The 14,332-nt window shown below is 46.0% G+C and overlaps 1 protein-coding gene across 2 annotated transcripts in view; it reads left to right on the top strand.

Annotated features, from left to right (window-relative positions):
- Positions 1-14,332, top strand: part of CDK19 (cyclin dependent kinase 19) — a 367,636-nt gene that overhangs the window by 334,561 nt on the left and 18,743 nt on the right. For both annotated transcript variants that reach the window (XM_077289462.1, XM_077289463.1), the window contains one exon: positions 4,584-4,681. In XM_077289462.1, the coding sequence (XP_077145577.1) occupies positions 4,584-4,681 (98 nt within the window). The remainder of the gene's footprint in view (positions 1-4,583; positions 4,682-14,332) is intronic.

Here is a 14,332-nt window from a genome sequence, read left to right as displayed (position 1 = left end):
CTCTGAACATTTTTTATTACCTTTTTGTGCATTACTGACCTTTTCCAAGATGGCGTCTTTGGTCTCATGTGCACTGTGTCTTCCTGCTATAAAACTCCACCACAGCCTTCAGTCTGTGCTAGAGTATTCTGCCTTGCATCCAGCTCCTGACCTCTGGTGACTCCCTGGCTATATACCTGCTCCTGTGAACCTGTGGGGTTATCCTGCTATTCTGCTCTGAGTTCCTGCTGCATACACCAGTTCCAGTAATCCTCCTTCATCTGCTGCTCGTGTTTGCTTCCATCTGCATTTGCTGGACATGTAAGCTGTTTCTGCTCTGCAAGAACCTGAGACTATTAACCAGACATCCCTGGTTGAGCTAAGATATTATTTGAACTGCCTTATAAGCATATCTATCTGTGTGTTGGACTAAGCAAGGACTTATTCGTGTCAAGTATCCTCAAGAATAATTGTGCTTCATAGACTTTCTGCATGATTGCATTTTCCTCTGAAGTTTCCTATAGACTGCTGAGCTGCATTTGATATTTGCACCAAGTGTTGTGGACTTGAGATTCTCTCTGCACCTGTTTGAATCACCGTGTGATAATATAGACTTTACCACTTATAAAACTGTGTCTTGTAGTTGTCTTGTTCCACGCAAAGAGTCTCCTGAGTTATCCCCTATAATTATTACACCTATGTGCCTCACCTATCGAATCCATATAGCAAAATAAGGCGGAACAGTGTTCAGAAGCCTTTTCGCCAACTACGCTCGCCAGAATCGCGAACGCTTGTAGCCAGTTCACGAAAGTCTGAGGAATAAGACGCCATCTCCGTTTTTCCTTATCCTCCTTCTTACTGTCCTCCTTCTTGCTCTTATCTAAATTAAATTTCTCCAAAGGAAGGAGCGAAAAGATATCCACGTACTCATCCTTCCAAATCTTCTCCCTCACTTCCTTTTTTAAATGAGCCCCCAACGGCCCCTCAAAACAAAAATAAACCTCGCCCCGCGCTTTATTGTCCAAACGAATCCCGCCATCCTTCTCTTTTTCAGTTTGCACAGACACTGACATGGGCTCCGACGACCTGCTTGGCGCCAAAGAACCCCCGCCCGACACACCCAGACCTAAGTCCGTAGGACCCACCCACGCCACCAAAGGTGACGGCACCAACCTAACACCTCCCAACCATGTAAGCAACTCACAGATGCTAGATAACAACTCTCCTACCCCCTCATTCCCCAAATCAGACCGAACCCTCGCATTCTCCCCCGTAACCACCGCCCCACCCGCCTGACTAACCCCAACTACCGGGGAAAATTATAGCGTCGTTAACGAAACAGACACATAGTCATGCTCACCAGGCTGCAGGGGAGCTGGGGTCCCCCCAGCCGCAGACGTCCCACTCGTCCAGCCGTCACCTCCTGATCCGCTCTGTGGACCCCCTTGGAGCTGCGGCTCGCCGTGCAATGAGGACCGTGACGTTCCGGCTCTGTCCAGGCCCGCTGCCGTCGCTCCCGATGCTGCCTGATATGAAGGCAACCAGGGCGAAGGCCCACCGCAAGAGGCGATCCCATCAGACCTTCGGACAACGCTCTCTCCAGATCCGGCTGACGATGCAGGTGAAGATCTGGGGTCACTGGTCAGGCCCGGCAGCCCCGTAAGTCCGGCGGCACTGCCAGCCGCTGCGGCAGCAGAGGCTCTCCCCCGTTGCCTCGGTCCTGCAGAGGAAGCGGGCCGCCCGGCCGAAGCATCACAGCGGCGACCCGCCGTGACGTCACAGGAAGCGCCTGATGATCCAGCGCATGAAGGCCAAGTCCCCTGGAGCGAGGGAGAATGCCTATTCACCGCCGCAGGCCCCAGCGTGGCGGGCGGATTCCTCCCGGACCGGGCCCTGCTTGGACGCTTGCAGGCGGGCACTCGAACCGGAGGGTCCCTGGAGGGGCTCCTGCGCTGAGGCTGAGGCACAACCGAGAATAAGCGCTCTGGAGGCCGGACCCGCCGGGAGCGCCGCTCGCTTCCAGCCACCGACAGAACGTCTCCACTGCCTCCGCCCAGGATTCCGGCCACCTGGGACTCCAGCCAGCCGGGAGGCTGATTTGCGGCAGCCACCCGCAGCCTTTGCGGCTCCTGCTCCACCGATGCCATCTGGTATGTCTCTCCTGGTTGCCTCTAGAGCGGGAACTGGCCAAACCCCACCCCCTCATTGCCCTATAAACCCCCTCTAATGCATATTACCCCCCTCCCCTTAAACATAGCCCCACCCTCTACCCTTCTGCTCCAAACCCCTGTCATGTCGGCCTGCATGAACGCCGTCTGGGGGGAGGGGACGGCTCGCTCCGGCCTGCTCTGTAGGACTATCACTTGTGTATCCACCAGACTTCTGCACAACACAACTGATGGTCCCAACCCCATTTATAAGGCAAGAAATCCCACTTATTAAACCTGACAGGGCACACCTGTGAAGTGAAAACCGTTCCCGGTGACTACCTCTTGAAACTCATCAAGATAATGCCAAGAGTGTGCAAAGCAGTCATCAAAGCAAAAGGTGGCTACTTTGAAGAACTTAGAATATAAGACATAATTTCAGTTGTTTCACACTTTTTTGTTAAGTATATAATTCCACATGTGTTATTTCATAGTTTTGATGCCTTCAGTGTGAATATACAATTTTCATAGTCATGAAAATACAGAAAAATCTTTAAATGAGAAGGTGTGTCCAAACTTTTGGTCTGTACTGTATATATACACACACAGTATTTATCAAGACCGGGATCTTGTATGGGGAGCGTCTGACAAGTGGTGTGCTCACGCTAGAAATCTTTCTAGCATATTGAACGCCACAACTCGTCATGGATTAGATGAGCTTTGGCGCCACACCCCTACCACTCCCTAGTCCTGTCACAGCTCTGCCCATTTTGGTGCAACTAAGATAAAATGCAGCTGCTTGAAAGGAATCTGTCTGCAGGTTTGTGCTGCCCCATCAGTATAAAGTAGTAAGGCCATGGTCACACTATCAGTATTTGGTCAGTATTTTGCAGCAGTATTTGTAAGCCAAAACCAGGAGAGGAACAATCAGAGGAAAAGTATAATAGAAACACGTCACCACTTCTGTATTTATCACCCACTCCTGGTTTTGGCTTACAAATACTGATGTGAAATACTGACCAAACACTGATAGTGTGACCGTAGCCTAATAGAGACCCGATTTTTTTCTATACATAAAAGGTGCACACCTCAATATGCATAGGTCTTTTTCTTCATGCACATTGATGTATTTTCTATGCATGTTGCAGCACCCTCTTTTTATATTTCCCATAGAATTTTGTGTATACCTTCTAGTCATACACAATTTTTTTCTATATTCTCATTCGGTCCGAGCAAAAAAAAAATAACAGCCTACATAAGTTGCATCCGATTGGATCACATTTGTCCATTCATGTCTATGGGTCCTAGGAAAACATTGGACTGAACCCTGATGACATCCAAGTCCGGTACGATTTTCACGGCCACACTGTTTGTAGAGGATGGAGAAACTTTTTTTTTCTCTACATCTGTGAAAGCCAAATCACACTATGATTACACGCTGATCAGAGTGTGATTAGCATAATCAGACCAATTTTCTTGGATGAGAGAAAATCGGTCAAATGACCCTAGCCTTAAGGTACCCTTACACTAAACGACTTACCAACGATCACGACCAGCGATACGACCTGGCCGTGATCGTTGGTAAGTCGTTGTGTGGTCGCTGGGGAGCTGTCACACAGACAGCTCTCTCCAGCGACCAACGATCAGGGGAACGACTTCGGCATCGTTGAAACTGTCTTCAACGATGCCGAAGTCCCCCTGCAGCACCCGGGTAACCAGGGTAAACATCGGGTTACTAAGTGCAGGGCTTCGCTTAGTAACCTGATATTTACCCTGGTTACCATTGTAAAAGTTAAAAAAAAAAAACAGTACATACTCACATTCTGATGTCTGTCACGTCCCCCGGCGTCCACAGGGTTACGCGCTGCTGCTCAGAGCTTCCTGCACTGAATGTGTCAGCGCCGGCCGTAAAGCAGAGCACAGCGGTGACGTCACCGGGGGACGTGACAGACAGCAGAATGTGAGTATGTACTGTTTTTTTTTTAACTTTTACAATGGTAACCAGGGTAAATATCGGGTTACTAAGCGCGGCCCTGCGCTTAGTAACCCAATATTTACCCTGGTTACAAGTGAACACATCGCTGGATCGGCGTCACACACGCCGATCCAGCGATGGACAGCGGATGATCAGCGACGAAATAAAGTTATGGACTTCTAGCTCCGACCAGCGATATCACAGCGGGATCCAGATCGCTGCAGCGTGTCAAACACAACGCGATCGCTATCCAGGACGCTGCAACGTCACGGATCGTCGTCGTTCTCGCTGCAAAGTCGCTTAGTGTGAAGGTACCTTTAGGATAAGTAAAAGAGGCAAAAGGCAAATGTATCATGACATCTACTACATTTGTGTTCAGCAGCCAATTCCAGCTAAAGCAGTATGTCTCCCTACCTTTATCATGTTTTATGGATATGATGTTTGTGTGGATTATGATAAAGTAACACAATATTTGATTACAGCTTCAAAAACTTCTAACTATGGACCCCACAAAAAGGATCACATCAGAGCAAGCTCTACAGGATCTCTACTTCCAGGAGGATCCTCTGCCCACATCTGAGTACGTGTTCTTTATTCCCATCGGATCACACTTTCTGAATCTTGTGTTGCGTTAGATATAATGTTCATCCTACGCATTTTGTCATGTTCCAGCATTTCATGTCCCGTGGAGCCAACAGTCTCTGCACTGACTCCTACGTCACTTGGCTAGCACAATATATACCAGTCATTGACTTTGAGGATGACATTGAAACAATCTGCTCCTGCATAGGAAATGATATCAGAGAGCTGGTACAGCATGAGATAAGAGGAACATATTCTAGATTGTGGTAATGTGTGCATGCAGGGAGGAAACAATTGCTTTGCACTTAAAGGGAAAGTGCCATCAAAAAAAATTTTTTTCCAGCAATTGAAAAATTGTAAAGAATTAATGTTTACATTTTCTTAAAAAATATTTTCATTTGTTTATAATTTAGTAAAATATGAAAAATAATTTTAAAAGGTTTGGCATTTCCACTTTTAAACACTAGGGGGAGCAGCTACTGAAATTTGACAAAAACCTAGTGTACAACTAGCTCACATTACTGCACTGCAGTAATTATGGGCGGAGTCTGCTGACGTGTGTGATGTCACTCCTCTCCTTCCCTTCTGGGTGTCTGCTAAGGGATAAGAGGATGATATTCAGGAACCCAGTGAGCAGCCATTTTGTTGGTGACTGCAGAGTAAGGCTGCCGTCACACTAGCAGTATTTGGTCAGTATTTTACCTCAGTATTTGTAGCCAAAACCAGGAGTGGAAAAATAAGAGGAAAAGTATAACAGAAACATATGCACCACTTCTGCATTTATCACCCACTCCTGGTTTTGGCTTACAAATACTGATGTAAAATACTGACCAAATACTGAACGTGTGATGGCAGCCTTATACTGACAAGTAGACAGTCACCGAGGATGGCAGGCAGAAAGGATTCTGGGAGATATGTGGTGGAGGGAGCAGGGTGACAGCAGCACAGAGTATTTCAGGAGAGCAGTGTGCTGGTGTATGGAGGGGGCACCATGTTCAGTGCGCGGAGCAGCCAGGGATTTACATAGAACGCTGTCTTTTATACACATGGATGGACCGTCTGCTCCACAGAAATTCAGGACACATTTCTGCGGATTGATGGCCTGTTCTGATCCAGACTTTGCATGCAAAGACCCCATTCCCCTCCTCAGCTCCTGTCTTCTCCATCCTGTCCTGGCGATGTGTGAAAGTGAGACGACTGGCGAAGTACGGGGTGACGCTGGGAAGGAAATGTAGCCATATAGTAACGATAAAAATGAGACCCCTCTCTTCAGCTGCCTCACCAGCCCTGACTGCACCTAACTGGAGGTCATGCTGCCCCCTCAATTACCCCAGACCCGCGTGCAGGTGCTCAACCAGAACCACCATAGAATGGGTCCCCTTTCTGAATAGAATACTGCCATACAGATAACACATAATACCGCCATATAGATCACACATAAAACCACCATATAATTCTCACATAATACTGCCACATAGATAGATCACACATAATCCCACAATATAGTTCTCATATAATCCCGTCATATAGTTCTTATATTATTGCACCATACTGATCAAACATAATACAACCATACATATCACATATAATACTGTCATATAGATCACACATAATGCCATCATACAGGTCACACATAATAATTAGCGGCATCAAGTGTGGTCTATATGGCAGTGCTATGTTAAAAATATACATTATATGGTGGCATCATGTGTGATCTATATGGCAGTTTTATGTAATAAATATATCCAGCAATATTATGTTTGATCTATATGGCAGCATTATGTAAAAAATATATATGGCAACATTACGTACGGTCCATATTACAGTATTATGTAATAGATATATCTGGCGGCACTATGTATGACCTATATGGCAGTACTATGTAATAAATATATGTGGAGGTATAATGTGTGGTCTTTATGAGTATTATGATATAAAATATATATGGCGGCATTATGTATGACCTACATGGCAGTATTATGTAATAAATATATATGGTGGTATATTTATTATGCAAAGGCAGGAAAGTTGTGAGCTATGCCCTTCTGTGACCCCCACAATTATTATATTTATTTTATTTTTATTTATTTTTTGGGGGGGGCAACTAGACCATATGCTTTGTCGCCCTATGATTTGTATGTACGCCCTTGGTGACGATCCTCACAGCTTGTCCTGAAAGACACGAGGCTTGCGGTGTCAGTGAGATTGAGGTGGGTTTCAGGGAGCACGAGATGGGTGTCGGGGAGTATGGGGTGGGTATCAGGGGGCATGGGGTGAGTGTCAGTGAGTATGGGGTGGGTATCAGGGGGCATGGGGTGAGTGTCAGGGAGTATGGGGTGGGTGTCAGGGAGTATGGGGTGAGTGTCAGGGAGTATGGGGTGGGTGTCAGTGAGCTTAGTGTGGGTGTCAGGGCCCAGCCTCAGTCTTTCCTCTTCTGCTCCCTGGATCACTAGTCTCAGACTGCTGCCCTCTGCTCTGGAATGTATAGTAGGAAGATCAGGCAGGAGACCTGAGGAGCTGCAGGACTACGACACTTAGGAGCTCAGTCCTGGCATACTGGGACTTGTAGTGACACAGCAGCTAGAGCTTGCTGAGTGTCATCACCCCCTGGGGTCTGCTTCCTTGTGCCAACCATAGCCCAAGTGTTAGAACAATATTATTGTGCCAACCATAGCCCAAGTGTTAGAACAATATTATTGTGCCAACCATAGCCCACCTCTTTACACTGTGCAGACCTTTCACCTGATCCATAGGTGAAGCCCCCAGACTGCTGCCTGCCTGCACACTGATCTTCCTGCACCATGCACAGCAGGCAGCGAAGGGTTAACCATTACTGGCCAGCCTGGGTGCCGCCCCTTGTAACCACCCAGGGATCCCCGGCTGCAGAGAGTTGCTCTATTTTTAGAAACACGGACTCCAGGCTGCAGCTACAGTCACTGTGTGAGTGTGATGAGGTGCAACACACCCAGGCTCCAGCCGCAAATCAGTGCGGCACAGAGAAGCAGCAGACATAACGCTCCATGTACAGGGAGACACGCTGCTGCTGGGGGATTTCTGGCCCCTGGACTGAGGGAGGAAGCTTTCAGCAAGACAGTGCAGGTCGGCAGTGATGGCAGCCTGTACTGTAATACTAATTACAGGCTGCGATCACTGCTAGCACTGCAGATACTTACCCTGGACCCTCGCTCCCAGCAGCTTCTCCCCAACATCTTCGGTCATCGCAGCCCACAGCAAACAAAATGGCCGCGATCTCCTCTCACAGCTGTGACGTAGAAGCTCAGTGGGCGTGCCCAAGTCACAGCTGTGAAGCAGGAGATGGGGTCGGAGTCCAACTGCAGGCTCCTATATACATGGCTGCCGTAAGTGAGGTGTGCAAGTGTCGTGCCCACCCACACTAATGAAAATGGCGGCCTCCAGTGGCCAAAGTAAAAGGGAATAAATAAAAAAGTATGAAAGTAGTACATTTAGTTTTGTATTAAAAATAATTGATTATATAATCAATAATTATTAATACAAAAATTAAAATCACGGCACCCTCCCTTTAAATATTTTTGGAGAACTTACAGTTTTACGTGCAGACCCTTAGATTTTTTGTGTACATATAAACCTTATACCAGCGCTATTCAGTATATTTATATGATCACTGTTCCTGTCATCTTTGTTGGATTGAGAGTCAATATTGACAGACTGGAATACGTGCCATATACAGTATATGTAGTGGAATATAGTGTAGAATATGAGCCAGGTGTCTAATACTGCTTTGCTGCTGGCACCTCCTTTATCTAATTCATTACATTTAATGGTTTATTGAAATAAGTCCAACCTTTCCTTTTAATCTTCTGGGGCTCCGGTGCCACCTGTCCAGTGATCCATTGCCAGTCTGACTTTTCATTGCTGAACTGTGACTTGGCATAGCAGTATACTCGTTTTTCAGCCAGTTACTGGCTGCAGTCGTGATGCCAGTAACATTACTGCTATAGCCAATAATTGGCTGGAGTGGTCATGTGCTGGTATAATACATCACAGATTCAGCAAAGTAAATGCATACCTGCAGTAAGCCACCTAAGTGTCGCTGCTGAAACATTAGATGAATTGTTGTCTGTTATTTCATATGCAGCTGTATGATTTTTTTGAAGGTTGAAAAATGTTTTATTACAATAGGTGATTTTACTCATTTTATGCCATGTTTAATGTTGTCTAATGTTCTTAGAATGTAAATATACAGTGCACAGCATACACCCCAACAGATTTGTCAGAAAACCTTTAGTTTCCTTTCAGAATCCACATTTTCTATGGGATACCATACTATAAAATACTCCCACAAATGTGAACCATTGATTGTAAACCAGATTTGTTGTTTTGCACACCTAAAAAAGTAATTTTCTGAACAAATTCATTCAAGACCATGTTGCAAAAATCAGTGCACCACAATGACATTTTTTAGAGCAAAGCTAAAATGTAGGCTACAGATTTCTAATTAACATGAATTCAACCACAGTTAAATCTGATTATATTCATTAAACAGGTGTCCAGCATGACAACAAAAAGGCGTTACTTAACAAAGAAAACCCCTTACCATTTCATATTGTCAGCAATGGCACTACATGGAAGAGGAATTTCACAAAAGCTGAGAAAGAAAATAATTTGTTTACACAAGAAACGTGAAGTCTACAAGAAGAGCAGCAAAACTTTACTTGTCAGTCAAAATACTGGGGCAAAAGTGATAGAAAAATTGAACAAAAAGAACTGCAACCATCTCACAAAGATGTCCAGCTTGACCTTGTAAATTAACACCTAAACAGGAGCGTTTCTAATGAGAAGGGTTGAAGAAAATCGACATTCAAGTTCACTGCAGTTAGCTAAAGCAGAAAAAAGTCAAATCGGGGCAAGTGTTTTCCGTCACACTATACATTGTACACTGCAAAGGAATGGCATGCATGGGTGTCGTCCATGAAGGGAGCCTCTCCTAAAGCCAATGCACAAAAGAAGAACACCTACAATTTGCCAGTTCCCATGCTGAATAAAAAAACATGATGAGACCAATATAAATGTTTTTGTAACTGATTGCTTCAAAAGTGTATGGCATTGCAAAAGTGAGGAGTACAAAGAAAATGCATGGTACCTATAGTGAAACATGGTGGTAGCATTGTCCTTATGTTCTTCACAAATGCACTATTCTATACTGAAAGAGAAAATGCTACCATCACTCTGTGCCTTTAGTAGACATGCACTTTTCCAACATGACAGTTTTCCAAAACCCATATCTAAGGCAACTTTTGCATTTCTGAAGAATAATGGTGAAAGTGATTCAGTGACCAATTAGGTCTCCTGATCTGAATCAAATCAAACACCTATGTGGAATTCTTTTGAGACCAGTTGAGTGTCATGACTCTGTTATGTATCCTGATACCACGGGCTCCTTCACTGTCCCTAACGCTAGGGGCGCTCTAGCTTGCCATGCTCCCTAGATTACTTTTGATGGTGAAGATGCTGGGGCCACATACCTTGCCTTAGCTTCTGATTCCGCCCCCAGTCCATATTCCTCCTCCACTCAGGGAAGAGGGGAGTAGTAGTGTACCGTAATACACCAACCAGACTAACAAGGTAATAGGAACAGGGATAAAGGAAAATACCAATCATACAAATCTACTCACACAAACAGAGGTATGCATCGGGGAGTGGAGGATGGGGAAACCCAAAGTAGGAGAAGGGGATTAGCACACACCCAAAACCTCGCAACAATTTTGGATAAATCCACCAAACACCTTCTCAAACAACAACCACAAACCACCATTTCAAACCATGCAGCATAAGCTAGCTCTGGCAATGAGTTCTTTCCAGGGCCCAGATTATATAGGAGATGGTAGTGGTGAACAGTGAACAGCCTTAAAGCTTCCAAGAGCTCTCACCTGAACAGATTAACCCCCGCACTGCTAAAAGAAACCTGCACTGTTTACTATAAAAGTGAGTACGAAATGGAAGGCTTGTGGTCTGTATACGCACTTCCAGGTGATGAAGAAACATCAAATGCCAGAGATAATGGAAAAAAAAGTTTTTTTATTTTTCTACGCACTTTTCTAGCCCACTTCTTCTTCAGGAAGCAAAAACCATAACCCCTGCTGTTATGACCCCAATGGCAGAGGGTCTCAAAAGTAAATACCAAGTCTGCAAACACAAAAAAACAGCTCATAGGGCAGTGGTAACTGGGCTGACCGTATATCTAATCCTAGCACCACAAATAGCAGCAGCCGAGGAACGTGCCTACGTTGGTTCTAGACGTCTCGCGCCAGCCGGAGAACTAACTAACCCTAGAAGGGAAAAGATAGACCTTTCTTGCCTCCAGAGAAAAGACCCCAAAAGTTGGATACAAGCCCCCAACAAATAATAACGGTGAGGTAAGAAGAAAAGACAAACGTAAGAATGAACTAGATATTTAGCAAAGAGAGGCCCACTGACTAATAGCAGAATATAGTAAGATGACTTATACGGTCAGCAAAAACCCTATCAAAATGTCCACGCTGGATATTCAAGAACCCCCGAACCGTCTAACGGCCCGGGGGGAGAATACCAGCCCCCTAGAGCTTCCAGCAAAATCAGGAATCACATTTAGGACAAGCTGGACAAAAAATAAGAACAATGCAAATAACCAAAAAACCAAGAAGCAGGACTTAGCTTAATTTTGCAAGATCCAGGACCAGCAGACAGGAGCAAACAGAAAGGAACTGATTACAACGATGCCAGGCACCAGACTGAGAATTCAGGAAGTTTATATAGCAACACCCCTGGACTAACGACCCAGGTGGGTGCCAAACTGAGGAAAGACAATCCCAGAGTCATATCACTAGTGACCACAAGAGGGAGCCAAAAAAGTCTAATTCACAACAGTACCCCCCCTTTAAGGAGGGGTCACCGAACCCTCACCAAGACCACCAGGGCGATCAGGATGAGCAGCGTGAAAGGCACGAACTAAATCGGCCGCATGCACATCAGAGGCAACCACCCAGGAATTATCCTCCTGACCATAGCCCTTCCACTTGACCAGATACTTAAGCCTCCGCCTGGAGAGACGATAATCCAAGATCTTCTCCACCACATACTCCAACTCGCCCTCAACCAACACCGGAGCAGGAGGCTCAACAGAAGGAACCACAGGCACAACGTACCGCCGCAACAAAGACCTATGGAACACGTTGTGAATGGCAAACGACACCGGAAGATCCAAGCGAAAGGACACAGGATTAAGGATTTCCAATATCTTGTAAGGACCGATGAAGCGAGGCTTAAATTTAGGAGAGGTGACCTTCATAGGAACAAATCGAGAAGACAGCCATACCAAATCCCCAACACGAAGTCGGGGACCCACACCGTGGTGGCGGTTGGCAAAACGCTGAGCCTTCTCCTGTGACAACTTTAAGTTGTCCACCACATGATTCCAAATCTGCTGCAACCTATCCACGGAATCTACCCCAGGACAGTCAGAAGGCTCCACATGTCCCGAGGAAAAACGAGGATGGAAACCAGAGTTGCAGAAAAATGGCGAAACCAAAGTAGCGGAACTAGCCCGATTATTAAGGGCAAACTCAGCCAACGGCAAGAAGGTCACCCAATCATCCTGATCAGCAGAAACAAAACACCTCAAATAAGCCTCCAGAGTCTGATTAGTTCGCTCCGTTTGTCCATTAGTCTGAGGATGAAAGGCAGACGAAAACGACAAATCAATGCCCATCTTAGCACAAAAGGATCGCCAGAACCTGGAAACAAACTGGGATCCTCTGTCAGACACAATATTCTCAGGAATGCCGTGTAAACGAACCACATTCTGAAAGAACAAAGGAACCAGATCGGAAGAGGAAGGCAGCTTAGGCAAAGATACCAAATGGACCATCTTGGAAAAGCGATCACATACCACCCAGATGACAGACATGCCCTGAGACACCGGAAGATCTGAAATGAAATCCATGGAAATGTGTGTCCAAGGCCTCTTCGGGACAGGCAAGGGCAAGAGCAACCCGCTGGCACGAGAACAGCAAGGCTTAGCTCGAGCACAAGTCCCACAGGACTGCACAAAAGACCGCACATCCCGCGACAAGGAAGGCCACCAAAAGGACCTAGCCACCAAATCTCTGGTGCCAAAAATTCCCGGATGCCCTGCCAACACCGAGGAATGAACCTCGGAAATGACTCTGCTGGTCCACTTATCAGGAACAAACAGTCTGTCAGGTGGACAAGAGTCAGGTCTACCAGCCTGAAATCTCTGCAACACACGTCGCAAATCCGGAGAAATGGCTGACAAAATAACTCCCTCTTTAAGAATACCAACTGGTTCTGCGACTCCAGGAGAGTCAGGCACAAAGCTCCTTGAAAGAGCATCAGCCTTCACATTCTTTGAACCTGGTAAATACGAGACCACAAGGTCAAAACGGGAGAAAAATAATGACCAACGGGCCTGTCTAGGATTCAGGCGTTTAGCAGACTCGAGATACATCAGATTTTTGTGATCAGTCAAGACCACCACACGATGCTTAGCACCCTCGAGCCAATGACGCCACTCCTCAAATGCCCACTTCATGGCCAACAACTCCCGATTGCCAACATCATAATTCCGCTCAGCAGGCGAAAACTTCCTAGAGAAAAAAAGCACATGGTCTCATTACAGAGCAACCAGGGCCTCTCTGCGACAAAACGGCCCCTGCCCCAATCTCAGAAGCATCCAGTTCCACCTGAAAGGGAAGTGAGACATCGGCCTGGCATACTGTTATGACCCCAATGGCAGAGGGTCTCAAAAGTAAATACCAAGTCTGCAAACACAAAAAACCAGCTCATAGGGCAGTGGTAACTGGGCTGACCGTATATCTAATCCTAGCACCACAAATAGCAGCAGCCGAGGAACGTGCCTACGTTGGTTCTAGACGTCTCGCGCCAGCCGGAGAACTAACTAACCCTAGAAGGGAAAAGATAGACCTTTCTTGCCTCCAGAGAAAAGACCCCAAAAGTTGGATACAAGCCCCCAACAAATAATAACGGTGAGGTAAGAAGAAAAGACAAACGTAAGAATGAACTAGATATTTAGCAAAGAGAGGCCCACTGACTAATAGCAGAATATAGTAAGATGACTTATACGGTCAGCAAAAACCCTATCAAAATGTCCACGCTGGATATTCAAGAACCCCCGAACCGTCTAACGGCCCGGGGGGAGAATACCAGCCCCCTAGAGCTTCCAGCAAAATCAGGAATCACATTTAGGACAAGCTGGACAAAAAATAAGAACAATGCAAATAACCAAAAAACCAAGAAGCAGGACTTAGCTTAATTTTGCAAGATCCAGGACCAGCAGACAGGAGCAAACAGAAAGGAACTGATTACAACGATGCCAGGCACCAGACTGAGAATTCAGGAAGTTTATATAGCAACACCCCTGGACTAACGACCCAGGTGGGTGCCAAACTGAGGAAAGACAATCCCAGAGTCATATCACTAGTGACCACAAGAGGGAGCCAAAAAAGTCTAATTCACAACACCCTGCACTGCTAAAAGAAAGCTGCACAGTTTAATATAAAAGTGAAGCGCATCTAATCAGAGCAGGAATATGAGAAATCAGACAGTGCAGTCTTCTGGCTCCTCTCTCTCGCAGTAAACCCTCAGTCTCTAT

This window comes from Ranitomeya variabilis, chromosome 2 (genome assembly GCF_051348905.1).
Source record: "Ranitomeya variabilis isolate aRanVar5 chromosome 2, aRanVar5.hap1, whole genome shotgun sequence".
Lineage (NCBI taxonomy): Eukaryota > Metazoa > Chordata > Amphibia > Anura > Dendrobatidae > Ranitomeya > Ranitomeya variabilis.
Note: the sequence above shows the minus strand (reverse complement) of the source record. Positions and strands in the feature narration are given on the sequence as shown.